This window comes from Cyprinodon tularosa, unplaced genomic scaffold (assembly GCF_016077235.1).
Source record: "Cyprinodon tularosa strain WSP-4 unplaced genomic scaffold, ASM1607723v1 ctg746, whole genome shotgun sequence".
In the NCBI taxonomy this organism is placed as follows: Eukaryota; Metazoa; Chordata; class Actinopteri; order Cyprinodontiformes; family Cyprinodontidae; genus Cyprinodon; species Cyprinodon tularosa.
This window is the reverse complement of record NW_024039503.1, coordinates 247644-267500: the sequence shown is the minus strand read 5'-3', so window position 1 is coordinate 267500 and position 19857 is coordinate 247644. Positions and strand designations below refer to the sequence as shown.

At 41.0% G+C, this 19857-nt stretch overlaps 2 protein-coding genes across 5 annotated transcripts in view; one reads left to right on the top strand and one right to left on the bottom strand.

Annotated features, from left to right (window-relative positions):
* The window catches only part of col17a1a (collagen, type XVII, alpha 1a), a 31863-nt gene extending 13990 nt beyond the window's left edge, over positions 1 to 17873 (top strand). For 3 of the 4 annotated variants that reach the window (XM_038269967.1, XM_038269966.1, XM_038269969.1), the window contains 36 exons: positions 1 to 13; positions 91 to 117; positions 194 to 220; positions 302 to 364; positions 439 to 543; positions 630 to 692; positions 1009 to 1044; positions 1120 to 1173; positions 1286 to 1357; positions 2516 to 2578; positions 2664 to 2735; positions 2875 to 2901; positions 2985 to 3020; positions 3134 to 3169; positions 3256 to 3372; positions 3458 to 3529; positions 3634 to 3702; positions 5201 to 5251; positions 5378 to 5440; positions 5532 to 5582; positions 5703 to 5729; positions 5801 to 5845; positions 5936 to 5971; positions 6102 to 6131; positions 9477 to 9578; positions 9669 to 9800; positions 9898 to 9966; positions 10430 to 10555; positions 10637 to 10711; positions 10855 to 10992; positions 11163 to 11282; positions 13642 to 13779; positions 13869 to 13976; positions 14057 to 14137; positions 15139 to 15192; positions 17308 to 17873. The exon at positions 1 to 13 is cut by the window's left edge and continues 38 nt beyond it. In XM_038269967.1, the coding sequence (XP_038125895.1) occupies positions 1 to 13; positions 91 to 117; positions 194 to 220; positions 302 to 364; positions 439 to 543; positions 630 to 692; positions 1009 to 1044; positions 1120 to 1173; positions 1286 to 1357; positions 2516 to 2578; positions 2664 to 2735; positions 2875 to 2901; positions 2985 to 3020; positions 3134 to 3169; positions 3256 to 3372; positions 3458 to 3529; positions 3634 to 3702; positions 5201 to 5251; positions 5378 to 5440; positions 5532 to 5582; positions 5703 to 5729; positions 5801 to 5845; positions 5936 to 5971; positions 6102 to 6131; positions 9477 to 9578; positions 9669 to 9800; positions 9898 to 9966; positions 10430 to 10555; positions 10637 to 10711; positions 10855 to 10992; positions 11163 to 11282; positions 13642 to 13779; positions 13869 to 13976; positions 14057 to 14137; positions 15139 to 15192; positions 17308 to 17354 (2445 nt within the window). In that variant the 3' untranslated portion in view covers positions 17355 to 17873. The remainder of the gene's footprint in view (positions 14 to 90; positions 118 to 193; positions 221 to 301; positions 365 to 438; positions 544 to 629; positions 693 to 1008; positions 1045 to 1119; positions 1174 to 1285; positions 1358 to 2515; positions 2579 to 2663; positions 2736 to 2874; positions 2902 to 2984; positions 3021 to 3133; positions 3170 to 3255; positions 3373 to 3457; positions 3530 to 3633; positions 3703 to 5200; positions 5252 to 5377; positions 5441 to 5531; positions 5583 to 5702; positions 5730 to 5800; positions 5846 to 5935; positions 5972 to 6101; positions 6132 to 9476; positions 9579 to 9668; positions 9801 to 9897; positions 9967 to 10429; positions 10556 to 10636; positions 10712 to 10854; positions 10993 to 11162; positions 11283 to 13641; positions 13780 to 13868; positions 13977 to 14056; positions 14138 to 15138; positions 15193 to 17307) is intronic. The other variant, XM_038269968.1, reaches the window with a different exon arrangement.
* Positions 17614 to 19857, bottom strand: part of slkb (STE20-like kinase b) — a 49222-nt gene continuing 46978 nt past the window's right edge. Inside the window, exon 18 of the mRNA XM_038269970.1 lies at positions 17614 to 18520. Within this exon, the coding sequence (XP_038125898.1) occupies positions 18374 to 18520 (147 nt within the window). The 3' untranslated portion in view covers positions 17614 to 18373. The remainder of the gene's footprint in view (positions 18521 to 19857) is intronic.

The window sequence follows — 19857 nt, the reverse complement described above, 5'->3', positions numbered from 1 at the left end:
CCAGGACCTAAAGGTATTACTGCAACCTTGCTTAGGATACCTTGTTTATGTTTTAGTCCCTGGCTCATACTCATGATTACTTTTGTGCAGGTGATCCAGGGGCGCTTGGACCAAAGGGTGAGGAAATGTTCTGCAAAATGGTCAGTAAGTAATCAATCTAAGCGTGGGGATAAAAATCTATTTTTTTTTTCAGGTGACAGCGGCTTTCCAGGCCTGCCAGGTAAGACTCTGGGCAACTGATCCATGTTTTATCCTTCCAGAGAGGTAACAAGGTCAGCCTATCTAATATCTTTATCTCTAGGTCCTCCTGGGCCGATCGGGCACTCAGGACTGGATGGACCAAGAGGACCCAAAGGAAATCCAGGTAATGGTAGCTTGAATTATTTTTCCTATTCGGGAGGCAAGGAAAATGCCAAGTGTCTTGTTCTTTCGGCTCAGGTGAACCAGGTCCAGAAGGACAACCAGGCCAGAGGGGGCGGGAAGGACCAGTGGGCCCACGGGGAGAAGCTGGACCACCTGGATTCGGAGTTAAAGGAGATAAAGGTTGACTTGGAGCTAATTTAAATAAAGCAATTTGAAAAGGTTCTGGAAGGGGCAGAAAAGTGTTGATTGTGATCATGACTCTACAGGATCCCAGGGTGAACCAGGACGTCCTGGTCTTGCTGGTCTTCCTGGAGTACCTGGTCCTAAAGGTGAGGACTGGATTCATATCAGAAACATACTTTTTTAACAACATGGGTGCTATAAAACTCTTTGTAAACTTGTTAAGTGACACTAAAAGATATTTTCTTCTTTTCAAGTGTCTTTTTTTTATCTCACTGTTATGAGATCGGGTCGGGGGTGGGGGGCATGGGTTTTAGGGTTGGGAGTTACATAGTAGCAATTTATACATCTATACAATACTGTACAAACTTTTATAGATGTTTCATTCAAATAAAATAGTTTAATATATTTTTAATCAGTAGAAACCAGGACTTTTTAAGCATATTACTTTGCTTTCTGTTTAAGGTGTTGCTGGGGAGCAGGGGATCCCTGGAGGTCAAGGTAAAAATCCAGTTCCAGTTATAGTTTTATGTGATGCGATTGACAGTAATTTATGTTATTGATCTCTGCCAACAGGTGTACCTGGTCCAAAGGGATTCCAAGGTGAAGCTGGACCCCCGGGAGCCAAAGGTACAGGAACCTGACTTTAGGATTAGATTATTCTAGTAGCTCATGCAGAACGGATCCAAATAATCATTATGGAGTAATGTCAGTCAATCTCTGTCTACTGTTTGCCTTGCAGGGGATCGTGGAACACCAGGTTTTCCAGGAATTAAAGGAGATAATGGAGAAAGAGGCCCACGTGGACCTGCAGGTTTGAACCAGTTTAGCTCATTAAAAATATTAACTCAAAGTGAAAAAGTTAGTTTCTGCTTCCTTTGTGACATAAACCTTCTGGCTATAAAGGCTGATTTATACTCAGAAACCAACCAGGTTGTCTGCGTGTGCCCCTTCAACAGACACTCTGCTGCGCCTCTCCAGAATTGTAGGTGACCGCAGACAGTGCTGCAGACAGGAAGCCTCTGATTGGTCAAATCTACATCCGCTCTACTCTATGCGTATTTCCTGTTTGGTACCTTACTGGCTTGTTTTGTTTGTATGACCGCCATTGTGGAAAACGACTCGTTAAGCTGGACCAGCTAGAAGAGGGAGGTGCGCCAGAACGCTGGGATCCTTTTTCCACCTGGATCCCCGCTCTTTTTCACCCTCATGTCCCTCTGTTGTCGCACAAACTTGCCCCCACTTCCTCACCACCTCGGGCATATCTAGATCCACAGCTAGTTCCTGATCGTCCCTCTTGCAATGTGGCGTGGAATAACATAGCGCAGACCACGCTTCAATATTGAGTATAAATCAAAAATATCTGTGTCAAGCTCACTGCTACACACTGCTGCAGGAGGATAAACAGGCCTTTAGACTCCTACACAGCATTTCTGGAAAAAAGTGTGATTATTCTCAGTATGAATGTTATGATATGAATACCAAGGAACAAGTGGAAAATGCCAAAAGGCAGGGCCAAAGTTAGATGGGGGGTCAGGGGTGGCCATGCCCACCTATAGCTCCTCATTGGCCACCCTTGTGGCCAACGCTACCAGGTGATTTGTTGTTCTCCTGTTCAAGATTCCCCTAAAGCATTTTTTTTTAAGTTAAGTTTGTCGTTGCGTGCTTTGGTAGAGCAGTGGTTAGCACACACGACTGATGTATGGAGACCTTAGTCCTTGACGTGGCAGACCTGGGTTTGAATCCAACCTGTGGTCTCTTCCTGCATGTTTCCCCCTCTCTCATTACCCTTTTCCTGTCAGCCTACTGTCCATAAAAACGAGCCACCAGTGCTGTAAAAAAGTTGAGTTAGTCCTGAAGGGTTGAGATGCACTGAACCTGAACATAGAACCAGACCAGAGAGAGGACACATATCAGGACACCATTGCAAAGTTTTAGCAGATCATAAAACAGGAGCGTTTTTGTTTTAAAGGAGAACCAGGAACCCCTGGACCTCAAGGCCCTGCAGGAACAAAAGGATCTAAAGGAAGTGCCGGTGAGTGGAGAAACTGATCTTATCACTGGAGCTCCGTAGAACAACTGATCCACACTGTACCATTTTCTTCTGTGCTTGATTTCAGGTGAACCTGGCTCCATGGGACCTCCTGGTTCAAGAGGTTCACCAGGTTTTCCCGGTGATGCCGGTCGCCAAGGTACATAAATATTCTCCAGCTTTTGTACCCTTACATACTCAAATTGATATGTTTTTGGCAAATATAATGATTTGAACTAATGAAAATACAAGAAATAAAACAAGAGATATTTGTTTCAAGTAAACGGTTTGTTTTCTAGGACCTCCTGGTATCCAAGGACCCCCAGGTACACAGCACACAGATTTACTGTTGATATCCTGACTAATTAATGTCATTTATTATGATGATTATTTCTGGTGCCTGATTCAGGTGTTGCAGGACTCCCAGGCACGCCTGGAAGCAAAGGTATATCGTTCTTCTTTTCTTATGAGAGAAGAGTCACATTGAGAAGGGAAACTTCCTGGAAGGAAACATTTAAAAGTTTTGATCATGAAACCTCAGATTATTCTCTTCTTCAGGTGAACCAGGATCACCTGGTAAAGTCATCGCCCCGAGTAAGAACAGCCACACGTCAATGCACTGTTGTCCTGGAAACCCCTACGACTTTATGGATTAAATCCTTTGCTTCCTTTATTTACAGTAAATTCTGATACTGTGGCTGTTCCTGGACCTCCAGGGCCAGCTGGACCTCCAGGTCCTGCTGGACCCCCTGGTTTATCGGGTCCCATTGGTCCTGCTGGTGTCCCAGGGCAACAAGGTTAATCTGGACCCCTGACTTGACTTAATATCTTAAATGTATATATTTTTTAAATATGAGCAAAGATTTTTTTGTAATTATTTAGGGGCAAAGGGGGAGCGAGGCGATAAAGGAGAAAAAGGAGATAAGGGAGACCAAGGTCAACGTGGAGAGCCAGGTAACAAGATACTGCTCAGCTAAAAATTTACAACAACACAGTTGGTAACAGTCTGTAATAATTTTTCAGTTTAGATTTTAATTTACAACAATTTTTTTTTCCAGGGGCAGGACTTCCTGGACTTCCAGGGGCTCCAGGGTCCCGGGGTGAACCTGGCCCTCAGGGTCCTCCCGGTATGTTTAAAGCTCAGTTATCTAGTTCCTCCTTAAAAACCAGTATCCTGGATGTTTTAAGGGCTGGTTATTCTCCCGCAGCGGTGTGTCGCAGTGAGCTTGTCACAGGTATTACGCAGATATTTTTGATTTATGCCCAATATTGAAGCGTCCTCCGTTAATCAACGCCACAACGCTAGAGGGACAATCAGGAACTAGCTGTGGGTCTAGACATGGCCAAGGTGGTGAGGAATTAGGGGAATCTTTGCACAACAACGGAGGGACATAAGGGCTAAAAAGAGCAGAGATCCAGGTGGAAAAAGGGTCCCAGCGTTCTCACACACCTCGCTCTTATAGCTGATCCATTTTCACGAGTCGTTTTCCACAATGGCGGTCATACAAACAAAACAAACCAATAAGGTACCAAACAGGAAATACGGATAGTGTAGAGCAGATGTAGATTTGACCAATCAGAGGCCTCCTGTCTGCAGCAGGGGCGGATATAGGAAATCTGGGGCCCTAGGCAAAGACATGCATGGGGCCCTCTGAATTCAAAAGACAACACATAAAACATTATACAGATACAGAATTGTATCTTAAATTTTATTATTTATAAATAAGGGCTTTTAAAAAAAAAAATAAAGTGCTAGAGGGGTCTGAAAAGTTGCTAAATATAACGACATAAGCTCATAGGGCAAAGCCGGCAACACTACCCTTCGCATTGTTTTTTTTTTTTTTAAGTTGCTGTTCTCATAGCTCACACAAGCTTATGGTTGCTAAACGTCCACCCTAACCCCAATATCCCTCAATCACTCCATAGAGCGGGGACTATATAGGTAACTCAGCCACCTCACCGTTCAGACAGATGATAGCTTCCCAGTTCCTCCACCACGCGGTGCCTGCGCCAACTTTATTATTAGACGCTGCTATATGGTAGTGACAGTGGGCCGCTGTGACAGCAAATCCCATAATGCTTTATGAGGAGAACTCTCCGCGCAAAGCATTCTGGGATATATCAGCCTCTACTGAGGCCTTTCTTTTCTTCTCATAAACTTTGTTGGCACTTTTTACGACCATTTTCAAAGAACCGCGGTGAGAAAGGTGAGCTTTAATGACTGTCTGAATCTGTAGCTCACCACAGATATACGCCTGAAATGCGCATGCGTACAAAAAGATAGCTAATGGGGCGAACATGTAGTATGGTGTTACGTAAGCATATCACCAGAATCATTGACAATTAGGAGGACCACTCGTTTAGATGATCCACCTGGAAATAAAAGGTTATCCTCTAAACATTTGAGGGTCTTGCTCAGGGACCCAGAGGGCAGCAGTGGGGATTGAACCAGGTACTTGCAGCCTGCTCAGAGCACAGGCGCACTGCTCTAACCAATAGGCGGACACTCCCCCTTAAAACATGCAGGACACTGGCCGTAGTTTTGACCCAATGATGTGCAGTAAGAAAGGTTTCTTGAATGAAATGACCTGATATCAAACTAATGAGGCTGTCGCTGTTGTTAAGGTGAGGGAAAGCAGGGTCCGCCGGGCCGCCGAGGTCCTCCAGGAGATCCAGGTGAATAACAGTCCTGCTTGATCAACATGTGATAGAAGAATCTATCATCTGCATAGAGAGATATGTGAGATATGTTTTCTGTCACACATGAAACTTTAATGGTAACATGCTCTGCTGTCCATACAGGCGTCGGAAATCCAGGACCTCCAGGAGAGAAAGGAGAACCTGGCAGCTTCTTGCCAACTTCAGGTTAGCAAGATAGTATTACTATCCAGAAGGTAACCAGTAATTAGGTTTGTCTTTGCTCTGGATTTGATGCAGTTCTGTCATTGTGCTTTAGAAACCTTCTTTGCGGGACCCCCGGGGCCTCCAGGACCACAGGGTCCACCTGGTAGGCTCAATAAACCTAATATTTTCTTGCCTGTAGCATTTTTGTTGCATAGTTTACAAACTATAAAGAAAACAACTGCTCTAGCTTCATCCCATCGTCTAACAAACCTTTTTTTTTTAGGTGATATAGGAGCACAAGGTTACCAAGGTCAAAAAATACCAAAATATTTTGCTAAAGCTTGTACTTTATAGTGACTCAAGGTGAACTTTTAATTTCAGGTGAGCCAGGTCAACCTGGTCTTCCAGGGAGTCCAGGGGAGCCAGGTAGGTGGTCAAACTACGGAATATTTCATTTGGATATTCAGAGCCATGATCCCTCAGCATGTTATAAATGATCGGTTTGTTTTATTTCAGGGTTCCCAGGCCGCCCTGGACCTCCAGGACCAAAAGGTGAATAAAAAAATGCTTGATGTGATCTTCAGGCAATTAAAAAACATTATTTTGGACCATTTCAGAATTAGATTTTGTTGTTGATGAGAAAAGATATTACACATTTTTTACATTTCTGTTTGTCTTGCAGGCGACCCAGGAACTGCAGGAGGTGAACCGGGTAAAAAGACTTTTAATATACATAAACGCAGGTAGAAAGTGCAATGGATGACCGCTTAATATTTCACATTCTAGATGCTTTCCTTTTGGGAGATAACAGAAATCATACTGATTTGATCTGTAACACAGCAAAAGTTTAACATGCCGGACGCATCCCTTAAATGTTGCCAATGAGATCATCTCCATATCTCACCTTAAGACTAACAGTTTGAAGATAGAAATAACTGGATAGTTTAACAGGTTGCACACTGTCTTTGATTAAACAACTAAGAAGAAAGGTTAAATATAAAAAAAAAAAACAGAGTGAAGAACTGAGTTAGTGCTTTAAAAAAAGGCAACCATCCTCCACTACCAAGCACTAAAGTCAGTATGAGGTGTGCTGATATTCTCTTTGCTTCCCTCCAAACATGTTGGCATATGTCTCCTCTTCATCTTTCCAAAGGAGAAATGTTGAGCTTTATTCTGGTGCAGCTTTGAAAGCTCAATCCTGATAACAGAATTTTCCCAAAAAAACCTGTTGGATTCAGTAAATGTAGATTTGCAAATAAATAGAAATTGAGTCTGCACAGGAAAGAGATTCAAGCAGCCTCTGCAGGAGCGGAAGGAAAAGCCCAACCCAACTTCAAGCTTCCCTCCTCCAAATCCCCTCCTGCAGCCGTCTTTCATTAACAGAACATAGCACATGGTTGCAAACAGAGTATTGTTCTGACAAAACAATTGATCAGTTCATGAAGACAGAATGACAAGGCAGGATGGTCTCCTGACTGGATCATGAGACAGGAGTGGAGCATCCCCTTGCAAAAATGTTTCATATGCACACATTAATTTTATAATCATCATTGAATAAACCTAACAAAACCTGTGCTCGTATTTCCTCTGATGTGAATTTGTCAGAATATAGATACTTTGACATATTAAAAGGGATTTTGTCTGAGGTTTACAGTTTCACCAAAGAAAAAAAAATCAGACAGCTTATCTCGTAATTACGAGATCTTGTCTATATATTTACTTATGATAACTTGAGCAGATAATGTAGCATCTCTTAGAAAACTGGTCTTCATGAGTACTTAAAAATATCTGCATCTTTTACCAAGGTCTGTCCTGATACGCATTGGAGCTCCGCTCCTGTTTTTCACTTCATCAACAAAGAACGCAGCTATAACCCTGGGATTACTACTTGTGGAGCAGTGGCGGCTGGTGAAAAATATTTTTGGTGGGGCTGATATAGCCTAGTGTATGTCTCCAACTAACCCGGAATAAGAATTCAAATAAACAATTGGACAATACATACAATTTAACAGTAATGATTTAATTTACTATATAATAACAGTAACAGTGATGATTTGGGTCACTGTGACGGGGTTCTTTGGCCTCCAAGAATCCAGTCTCAGTCGGGTTACCGGTGTTGGTGATTTATTGAGCTCAAAAACTCAAAACAGGGTGCAAAAGAAACTAAACATATACAAGACACTCTGGGCCTCAGCCTCCCTCCAGTTACCAGCAATGTAACAAAGAAACAGAAAACAAAAATTGCCGCTTTTCTTCCCACAGCCCTCATTAAATAGTTTAAGCCCCTCACCTCAGGCTCTCTTATTTCTGATTTCTTCTCATTAATCAGTTTTGTCCATATATTACCTCCACCAACAATTGATGTACAAAAACAAATAATTTTTACAACTTAATTCTTTTACACAATTCTTTTACACAATTCTTTTTTCATTGACTTATTCAATTACACCAAACTGGGTTTGAACCCAGCAAAGACGCAGCCAGACTGAAGATGACAAGTCCCCGCATAAACACGTACACACCCACACCCCTCACATACACACACACACACACACACACACACACACACACACACACACACACACACACACACACACACACACACACACACACACACACACACACACACGGCTAACCCCACTGAAATATTAAGTGTGCACCCTCAATACACCAGCAGGTAACCAGGAACAGCTTGTGTGTTTTAAGTTCATGGAGCTACTGATCTCAGCGCGAGTGTATTGGTCCTCACAAACACAGTATAACAGGAATGTGTGTGTGGCGCGCAAAGTTAGAGAGGTTGTTTTAAGCGACGAGGTGGATTCGTCATAGTCACAATAACCATGAAATGAAATGGTCATATCCTACAACAGGGATGTTCTTCTGGCAAACGGGTAGATAAATAAGGATCTCATCGAATTTGGTGGAAGCTGCATCTCGCTCGTTACGTTCGCCATCTTCCCTCTAATTGTCTGCACCTGCGCTTGGGTTCAGAAGCCTGTAAAAGCGCAGTATTTTCAGCGCCCCAATACCATAAAGTTCCGAGACGCTGATTGGCCATTAAATTTACCTAGCAATAATACATGATTGACAGATTCTCTGCAAATGTGGGTCAGTCTGATCACAGCCCCCAGAACAGAGATGGTAGGAGTCTGTCTGTGGAAATCCACAAATTAATGACAGTAGATAGGGAAATGTAGTTTATATAATTTGTTTTGCTTATAGTTACACAGTCTAGAGAGTAAAACTGACATTTATGAGTTAATTTCTAAAAATATATTTTACGTTTCTCTCTTCTTATCAGGGAGGGCGGTGCCCCAGCGCCCCCTATGGGCCGGCCGCCACTGTTGTGGAGTAAGCAGGCAGCCTTATGACCGTACAGGAAAACCCATCAACAGCTCCATTAATAGAGACCACATAACGGCCACATAAAGTTGGGACTTGTTCGTCTTAAACGATTCTGAAGCCTCAGCTGTGCTGCTTGAGGATCTAGGATTTTGAGAAGATACCGGACAGCTCTTTGGGACACACCAAGCCAGCTGGAATGCATTTCAGATGCATTCATTTATAGCCATAAAGAACTGCATGCTGGTTTAATTGCTCCTACAGGAACAGTGCAACTTCCAGCAAGTCGAAGTAGAGTGGGCTTTATTCTAGGGACTTACTGCGCATTGTTGACAAAATAAAACTAATTCAATCCATTGAGGAAAGTCAGTATTTCCCTGTGTCGCATTACATAAAAGAAAATAAAAGCAGATTAAATCCAAAAACCCACTCATTGTTCATGTTTCACGTAGCGTTGCTTGGCAATTAATGTCCATCCTGATCTCCTAAATATAACATATTATCTTATAATCATGAGACCTTATCTCGTAATTATGGGATAAGCTATCAGATCAGATTCCTTGGAAGTTTTTCTAAAAATAAATAAAATAAAAAAGATTTGGGAGTTTTCCTGGTGATTAAATAAACTGCAAATGAAATGACGGGTATAGTCTCTCCATGTTATTGCTACTTGTCTGAATACATCAAGTCCTTAATAATTAATCTTATTTTTCAGGAACCACGTATATTCCTGGACCACAGGGACCACCCGGACCACCAGGTGCACCAGGAAGTGAAGTACCCAACATGGGCCAGTATATTGCTGAATACTTCCAGGGTAAGCCCTTCAATGTGTTTGAAGGTTCTGGATTTATAGAACAAAGATTAATCAAAGTGCTAAAGAAGATTTTTTTTCTGTGACCCACAGGTAACAACATTAGGCAATACTTGGCTGGACCTCCTGGTCCTCCTGGACCTCCTGGAGAACCTGGCTCTCCTGGTTTTTCAGAAGACGCCCTGGTGGACAGCGTTGCCAGTCGAGTTATTTCCTATATCCAGAGTATGAGCATGTTGTTTCGTGTTTTTGACATCATTTTTTAAACACAGCTGTCCAGCTAACAGATCTGTTATTTGTCTTAAAATGTTTTCTCATGCAGGTTCAGGTCCAAGAGCACCTGGTCCACCTGGATCTGTCTCTGTCAGTGACATCATCACTCTATTGCAGCGTAAGTACATCCACAATAAAATCCCAGTGTAATAAGTATTGAAGCAGTCTGTAGCTGGAGTGCTGATGTATTTAAGCACCATGATGGTAAATCCTCCTAAGCACATTCTTAGTCAGATGCCAATCAAAGACCAGCCCGTCATTCTCCTGGTTGTCTGAGTCTTTTTTGTTGTGTAGGGGTGCTGTGTTTGGCCATTTGGATCATGATTACTCTGCTTGTGTAACTTCTTTGAAATCAGTTCCAGAACAGAGCTGTAGATACTTGGAAGCTGAAACATCATTCCTGTGAGAATTCACACAGGCAAAAGCTGGAACCTTTAGCATTTAGGATGATTGTGCTAATGGTATCATTTGTGTTTTGACATACAAGGGCAAACTAAAGGCCATGGAGTAGCATTGAGTTTTCCCCATGTTTGAAAGTTAATTTATACATATACTTTTGTTGGCTAAATTTTTTTGTACAGGAGATGATGTGAGGGTATACCTTACGGGTCCACCTGGGCCACCAGGACCTCCCGGAGGTCCAGGTATCAGTGGCTACAACTTTAATCCACAGGAGGTTGCTGAACGTGTCTTCATTATCTTGAAAGGTGACTGCTAACTACATGCTTTATGTTCAAAGCAAGAAACATGTTTAGTTATGCCTGATATTTGGTTATTTCTGTCACCAGAGAGGGGGGTGTTGGGGACCTCTGGAGCCCCAGGACCCCCTGGTCCTCCTGGTCCTCCTGGGAACCTGATAACAAGTAAGAGGTTCACTCATCGAAAAGTGCAGACAGTATAACTTCTTTCAAAAATATATATTTCATGTCACTAAATGCCTGCCTTGGTATATTTAATTCGTCCCAGATGAGAAACTAACACATTTTGATCTCTGTTGTCCGTCTAGATGGGTTCCAGTCTCTCATCGGCCCTCCAGGACCTCCTGGTGCTCCTGGCTTTCCCGGGCCACAAGGTCCACCAGGACCACCTGGACCACCAGGATTTGGGAGCTATGTTAGCTCAGATATCCGGGACTATCTGGAGAGTGAGTTCACAGCTTGTAGAACCAGCCTAGTACTTACCTGTTCTGGTCCATTTCCTTCCCAGCATTGTCTAAGTTCACAGAGGTTTACAGACATTCAGTAAAGGTCCCATCTTCGTCGTAGTAGTTGTAGGAAACCACACTTATCATTTACATTTCTACTCACCTTGCAGGTGTTTACCTCAGAGGCCCTCCGGGACATAAGGGAGAGCCAGGTTTGGGCAGTAGCATTGAGTGGAGTCCGAACTCTCTTGACACCATTATGGCTAAAAGAGTATCCGATTACATCAAAGGTAACTTTCAAACATGTTCATGAAGTTTCCTTTCGAGTTTTGTTTTTTGCGTAGGAATTCTAATTAGAGTCTATTTCTTTTTATGGTCAGTTATGAACCTTTTATTAAAATCTAATCAAAGACATGAGATGTTAGTTAAAGGAATTATAACTCATCAGCCTTGTTCAGCCAACCTGGAAAACTTTACCCCAATGGTTTCTAGAACCTTAGATTTAGGAGGAGCTTTGTGGCTTGTGCACAGATTTTTGGAAAAGTTGACTAGATGTTTTCTTCACAGAGTTCTTAAATGGAGGTAAAGGTAGTTTGATTATAAAGTCAACATTTGTAAATATAAAAGAAAAGAAAAACGTAGTATTGTTTATCATTCTTTTGGTAGGGCACTGCCATGTTGTAGCCCTCCACGCAGTAGCATCACCCGACTGGTTGGTTCTGTATCTAGCAGTTGAACACATCGGCAATACCAGCTTTATGTCCCAACAGTAAAACAATGAAGAAATCTGATATAATTTAAGACGAATCTGAAGGGACACTTAAAGGGGAACACTGTTTTTTTTTACATTTGGCCCTTGATTTTACGTTATTACATCATGTTCTACTCACCCATGAGTTTTGTGTCATTTGGAGCCGTTCTGAAGATATTCCGTTAGGTTAGGTATATCCAAGTAACGTCTTCCTATGGGCAACGACTTGCAGGCACAAACTAAACTGTTCATTTATTGTTTATGGTACGCCAGCATTTATAACATGTAGGTGAATCACTGTCCCCCAGACATCCGCATTTATATTTTTTATATTTATATCTTTTAAAAACGAAGCGGCGCGTGTCTGACGTCATCCGCGCGCCAGCTACCATTCATTCATCCTGTCCGCTGAACTGCTGCTAGTTTTACTCACATGCCTGGAAGATGTCTAGTGCTACTACCACAGATGATCTCGCTCTCAAAATGGAATTGAATGATTCAGATTAGCTAGTCGAACGAATAGAAGGGGTAGAGCGTAGCCGCCTGTCGCCCAGGCTGCCTGTCACAACTCCAGTCCGCATGCGTGGATGAAGTCATACAAGCGCCGATTTGTTCTTAAAACATTATTCAGTTTTTGGTGATACCTTATGGCCAGAATTCACCAGTGTGCACATAAATGATTCCCACCCAGAGTCCTGAAGAGCAAAGGACAGAATCGTCTTCAGACCTGAGGCAAAAGTTCCCAGTCTGAAAAGCAAAAATATTTCCTCTAGTTTATTTAGAAATTAGATCCTGCCTCTTATAAAAAACTTTTAGTGTGTTGAGAATAATTGTAAGAATAATGTAGGCACCAGCACCCCTCGCGACCCCAGTTGGGACAAGCATGTCAGATAATGGATGGATGGATGGATGGAATAATGTGTCATGAAGCAGGACAGAAGGACCCAGTATTCAGGTTAGAAAGACAGGGTGATAACCCAAAAAGGGTTTATTGAAACAGAGGCAGGCCGTGGATCTGCAGTATCAACGGCTAGGGCGGCGTGCCGTCCATCACAGGAAACTTGGAGAAATACACAAGTTAGTGACCATGATAATTTGCCAGAGGATGGCTACCCATGTGAGTCGCTAACCTGATTTAACAGTTCAGTCCATCTCCATAGAACTAGGTAGGAACTAACCAGGGTTGTGTGCTGCCAACTATTCTGCAGTCCCGGAGAACAAGCAGGAATCTGAGCCAGGTTAGGCAAACAGATCAGAACAGGAAGGCTCAGAGGTTCAGAAGCCCAAAGCCCGGCCAGGGATACAGATCAGAATAGGAACAAGCTAGTTCAAGGTTCCATGAGTCCACAGACAATTCAGGCAGAACGTTCAGATAGGAACAGGCACGCTCAGTGGTTGAGAGGCAGAACAGGATCAGGAAATTAGAAACACTACGGAACGCTAAAAAACCCTCTCTCCACTGGCCCCTAAGAGTGAGAACAAGATAATCTGACAATGCTAGCTGGATGCAAGTACCTTAAATAGAGATAGCAGCAGGTGGATCAGATGAGTGGTTAATGAGCAACCAGGCAGAGTTAGACAGGTGAATGGAGTGTGCACTAAGGCCAACCATCAGAGCCGAGATCATGACATATTGATCTTTTTGATGCCGTTCTTTAGCTGCTAATCGTCTGCAGCTGATTGCAGTGGTAGATGCTGCTTTTCTAAACTTGTGTTAAACTTTTGTGTTAAATAATTTTTTTATTAATCTATTTTCAGACTGATTTATAAGCTATGTCTATGATCATCCTGTTTATTTCAGGATTAGGGTTGGAAAAATAAAAAAAATTTGAAGTATAGTTAACTCTACCTTAACTAGTGGTTAAAATGTGTTTATTAGCATCTTTGCTCATTTTCAGCCCATGGTGTACTGGATGACATTGTGGAGGACTACAACAGTAGGATCTTTCAAGGTCCTCCAGGACCACCTGGGCCTCCAGGTCCTGCCTGGTTTGGTTCCCCTGGAAACACCACAAATCTAATGGAAATTATCCAAAGTAAGAAACTACAGCAAACTAGACGATCTAAGATCTGCCAAAACATAGGTCACGCTACAGCTAACAGCTTCTTGTCTCCTATTTTGCAGGTCTAAAGCATGGTCCCCCAGGACCACAGGGACCTCCAGGTCCACCAGGGGAGATGCAGCTGTTTGGTTCTCACACAAATGTTGTTGACATAATGGACTATATTAAAAGTAAAACATCTTATTTCCAAATAGACTGGCTATAAATTCAAACATGCAAAGTAGACTAACAAGTGTATTATCCTTAACAGGCCATGGAGAGATTGTGGGACCACCTGGCAGACCAGGACCAAAAGGAGACGCAGGACTCCCTGGACTGCCCGGAGCAAAAGGTAAGGCACAAGGAGGCAAGGAATATTTACTGACCTAGCATCATTTATTTACAAGATGATCTAAAGGGATTTGAAGGTTGGGAAACAAGTGGTAAAAAGAAACAAAAGAATTTGAAAGCTGTTGAAAAAATGTTTCCAGTCCTGATTTTAAGGAAAACACAAATTTAAAAACATGTGGGAAGTTTAATCCAGCTTGAATTTGCACTGAAGCCAAATACTTTCCCTCGTCCTTTATCTCTGCTTCTGGGAACACGGATTAAACTGAGGGATCTCCATGGTATAATTTTATTTATTTATTTATTTTGACCTCATTTCACTATAATGGCCAAGAACAAAATGAAAAAAATCTATTCTTTGACAAACAGAATCTCAGTCTAGGTATTTAATAGCTGATGTGATATGATCCATTTTCCAAGAATTGATGAAGACTCAAGATTGTTGCCAAGCAACAACGACTTGATGGATTTTTTCACAGCTGGATTCTATAATCCAGGGTAGAGAAATTATATTGATATAAAAATAAAGTGGGCTGAGAACAAACCCTTGAGGAACTCCATGGTTCCCTGTAATTTGACTGGATTAATAGTTACCAAATGAAATTAAATAATACCAGCCTGCCCATTAAGACCTTTACAGCTCAGTAATAGTCCAGTCCAGCTTTTCAAGCCAATCAGTCAGTATATTATAACATGGATCAGACAAAAACAGATGTTTTAGACCCTTTACTGTCAAGATGTATATCAATTTAAACTTTTTACCAGTTTCAGTTTTCAAGGCTTTTGGAAAAACGACCCAACTGGGATGTTTTTATTAACTGCAATTTATTAGTAGCAGCTGGAAGAAAATGTTTTAAAAAACCTGATGGGCAACTAATCAAAGAAGCATTTTATGGATTTAGGTTCAGAATCTGGAGGAGATCAACATCGTCTTACGTTTTCTGACTTATTTGTGTTTTTACTCAAAGATTTAATGTTAACATATAAATGTCTTTGATTTTCCAGGTGAACGAGGTTTTCCAGGACTTCAGGGACACAGAGGACCAAAAGGGGACAGAGGTCAGTTCTATGGAGGACAAAGTTAGATTACAGGGATCTTATTTTAGCTTTAAAAAAGATAAACGGGTTTTTAACTAAATCAAAGATCTCTGCAGTCCTTCAGCAGCTTCACAGACTGTTAAAAGGTTTAGCCGTTTGTTTGATGCAACAAATTCTAAAAACACTTGGATTGTTAGTGCAGATGTTTACATTCTTTATCCGAACACTTTGAGGAATTGAGGACCAAAAACTGTGAACAAGAATGTAGTTCATGTGATGGTAGAAAAAAAGAAGTCTGGACCTCACTGAAAAAAATGAGACCTTGAAGGCATCGTGAGTTTCTCTAAAAGACCTGCTGGACTTTTTCTGCTTCCATGCTTCCCTAAAATGTTGAGTTAGACATTGCTTGGCAACTGCTGCCTTTTTTCTATAATAGGAGCTTTTTTTTTTTTTAAAATCAAAGAAAACAGAAATGGGATAATTTATTAATCTATATTGCAAAAGTCTGCATTAGTATAATTAATTGCCTCCGGCAAGTTAATAAAAAAGGCAAATTGATGTTTTCCTTCGTATGATCTGGCCTTTAGCACCGATCATAGAACATAAATGTGATCTAATCAGGTCTCACATTTCCTGAATCCTTTTGCTTTTTTGCCAGAATATAATTTGCTTCTACATACAGGTTCGGCCAGGGCTGCATGATCTTTCTAAACTGTATCCGCCTACCCGTAAAGTTCAGAACCAAGTCCCGTTACCTGCTATGATCCCCATTTAAAACCTGTCCAGCACCGCACGGACCCGTAAATAATAAAGTGGGGGAAAAAATGAAAACACAGCTGTTTATAATGACAGAGTTAGTGAAGAACATACCCTCACACTGACATCCAGAGGGCGCTGCGCTCAAGATTAACAGCTGTAAATTGGCCAAAGTAAGGTTGGCCTCTTTGCTTAAAAAAATAATGTTATGTGGATGTTATTGAAACAGTTTGTTTCATAAGATGGAGAGTTAATAAGTATCATTCATTCTGTAACTCTGTGATATCTGTATCTTTTTATTTATCCCTGTGCTGCACCTGTGTAATAAAATAGATTTTTTTCTACCTGTAGATGTATGTTTTATACTGGCAGCCATCCATGTGCAGGACTCTGGTTCAGCCTGTTATAAACATTAGTAATCAGGCTGATGCTTCCATAATACAGAGCTACTCTGTGGTCAAATCACTGCTGCCACCTTCTGGTTTAGAGGAGAACTGTTTGTTCCAGAGGTGAATTACATCCCAGTGGGAAAAACAAATCCTCTGGTGGTCATCATCACCCTCTAGATTCACCCCTGATCACTACAATGTAATCTGAGGTGCATTTGGGGCCAAAACATATAATGAAACACATAAATGTGAATTTTCCACAGAAAAACGAATGTGTAATAAGTAACTGTATTATGTATTTATATAAATCATTGTTAAAATAATAAATGTAATGCCTAAAAAATTAAGAGTCACATAAAAAACATTTAAAATGATGGATTAATGAATATCATTAAAAATAATTTAAAAACTTATATATTTACTTCACTTTGATGATCGTTAGAATGAATTTTACGGGGTTGTCAGTCTCTTGGATTGTTAGTTTTCGGGTCCCAGGCTGAAATGTTCTGGAGTCTGTACTCCTTGATATTGGTCAGATCTAATCTTCTGAGGAACACAATTGATCACTTTTATGATCTGAAAACCCAAAAGTCAATCAAACTGAATAAGTGATATCCTCGTCTTCCTTTTATTTTTTTCTCCTTTTTCCTGTTTTTCCTTTCCGGTTCTACTAACATTGCAGTGTCCATATAATCTGTAATACTCCCTGCATGAATTAAAATAAAGTTATTTACATGCGTAAATCAAACTGAACACTATGGTAAAAGCCGTACTGCTCCACTTGTGAAAGTAAAATCTGTTGGGCTCTTTTTGGCAGAAAGACAATTATTCTTATTGCCACATTGCCACACAGGACACTGGAGAAAAAAAAAAAAAAAAGAAAAAAAAAAAAAAGAAACTGAATAAGTGAACGTTTTCCTGTCATTCTAATGTTTCGAGAAACATCTGCAGAACATTTCTGTTTTTAAATGAACTTTTTGTGTCGTTTCAGGAGATTTCTCGCTGACAACAAGAAAGAGGAGAAGCGCTGGTGTTTGAAAGGCGGGACGTTGAGCTCTCAGATGTTTCTCCACATTAGTTATTGGACATGAACTGTTTAAAGAGTTGAACTGTTTTTATACGGCGGGGTGTTTAGGGTGCTGATATTTGTCATTCATTCTGGGCATTTCATTCAGTTTTCTACAATTTGGTTTAAAACACCAATAGAAGCCTTTTGTCTGAGAAGAAATATTTTATTTACAGGAGAATGAAAATCAACATGATAGAAGCATTTCTAAAAACTATACATGTATTTAAAAAAAAAAAAGGAAATAATGACTGATATGTTTTGAGTCTGGATTTAGGAAGCTGAGCAGTTTTTGTATAAATAGTTGCAGAAAATATTTTTCTAAAAAAAAGGTGCACAGCACTCCTTTGTTATATTTATTCAACAAGTCAAAAAAGCCAATCAGGAGAAACGAAGGAGAAGAGGAACCAATCAGAGGTCAGAAAGGCCTAAACCAGTCAGGTCCAGTTTTTTTTTTTTTTACATTGATACAAATAAAATTGAAGAAAAGATTTATGTGTTTATGTTGTTAGAATAGAAAGATAACTTCTGCTAAATACAAACCTTCACAACATGTCTGAATCCTTAAAGGCGCAGAAACAGATTTATGGTATAACTGAATGATTAAGGCTAACAGCTAGTAGTGGAAAATGCTCCATTTTCAGCTCTCTGAAGAGGAAAAACTGCATTCAAGTCCCACTGAGGATTAAAGTATCACAGCCTAAACCAAAACAATCTACAATTACATAAAAATATAAAATAACTTGTTCCTTCGAGAGGAGTGTGTTTAGTTAGAAATACCGTCTGTATTATAATCACTTAGAAATCATGTTTAACCATAAAAAGAGCCAATCCTTAGTGCAAACGTCTGCAGCGATCCAAAAGGGAAGATATTTCCGGTTCTACAGGCACTGGATTTTTAGACAGGATGGAGCTCCGTTAGATATGGCGACCGGAGCCGCGCAGCAGCAGCAGCTCAACCTTCAGCGTCATGGTCTGCTTGTCGGTTCCGTTAGAAACCGGTAGAGTGGACGGTGGGGATCGGGTAGAACTTGGAGATGCGGCTCTGGCTGGAAGGGTTAAGGCACTCGGACTCGCCGCTCATCTTGAAGAACACTTCCTGTTCCTGCAGCTTCCTGGCGAACTCGTCTTCCAGCGCCTGAAGCAACAAAGGTTTAGGTTGAACAAACCACAGGTGGGAAAAAGGGCGAATAATTCCGACGTTCCTGAAGCTCCTGAGGTCTGGTACTGGTATCTAGTTACTGAGAGGCTCTATAATCTTTGGGTTCCTAATTGGGTTACATTCCACCTAAAGTTGCATTGACTCACTGTGGTGATCCCAAAACAGAGGACTCACTAATGAGGCATATCCTACACACACCAATGATGACATTAGCAACTTTGTCTCCATCTAGTGGTCAGAGTTATGCTCAATCCTGACTCATTTAGTTACTATTTAGTGAAGTTACAATGCCAAATTCAATATACTAATAACATTTTATTTGAAGGTGTGTACATCAGACATGAAGGAGTCTTTATGAAAGTTTATGACACTTCTAATTAAGTGTGATTTGGTAAATTATTATGTTTTTAAAGCAAAGTCCCATCGTTTAAAGGTTTTTTTAGTGACAATCTGACATTAATACCATAAACCTGAATAGACCTGTCTACTTATAAACCTTTAAAAAGTTCTTTAGATATATGTTTTAACATTATGCCACACAGTCACTGTGAGTTTATGATAACATCTCTGCAAGTTGTTCAGCTTGTTAAACTTTGCTTGAGGTAAAACAACTGTTATTAATCTCACAGTATGAAAATTATGTTTATTTTTAGAACTAAAGCTGCATTTTACTCTTTATAGATAATGAAATGACCTCAATGCAGTTAAAGCTAAGACGAATCCCATATGACAGCATCATGGAATCTACTAAATATATTTATGAAGGTTCATAACTAGAACTATTACGATGCATTTTTATTGGTTAGTTAATTCCAAGATTTTTGGTGTGTTGACGTCAAGCTGTCATAAAAAACTTTGACTTCCCTACAACTTTGCCTTAAAGTTGTAGGGAAGCGGCCGTTCCAATCGTTGCATTTCTGTATTCTCCCGAGTGGTTCCCGACTTTACACGAGTGAATAAAGTGAATGTGATTGGTCGTTTATCAAGGGTGCGGGATTGTTGTGGCGTAAGGTTCACAAGCAAGTTTGGTTGAGGTCGGTTTGTCGGAAGCATCTTGCTAACCAGTTAGCAACTTAGTGCTAGTAGGTTCCCAATGCGAAATTCCATTGGGACCAAGTAGCACTAAATTGGTGACTTAGAAACGACACTGTCATGGAACGCTATGGACAGCGGAAACATGCAAGAGGAGGAGAGTTTAGTGTCGGAGGTCGTGGATGAGTCTCCTCCATCAAACATTTTTTATTTAAAGGAGGAAAGCAGGGATGAAGATGTTGTGGAAGAGGACGCCAGGGTGGCAGAAGCTTGGTTTGGTG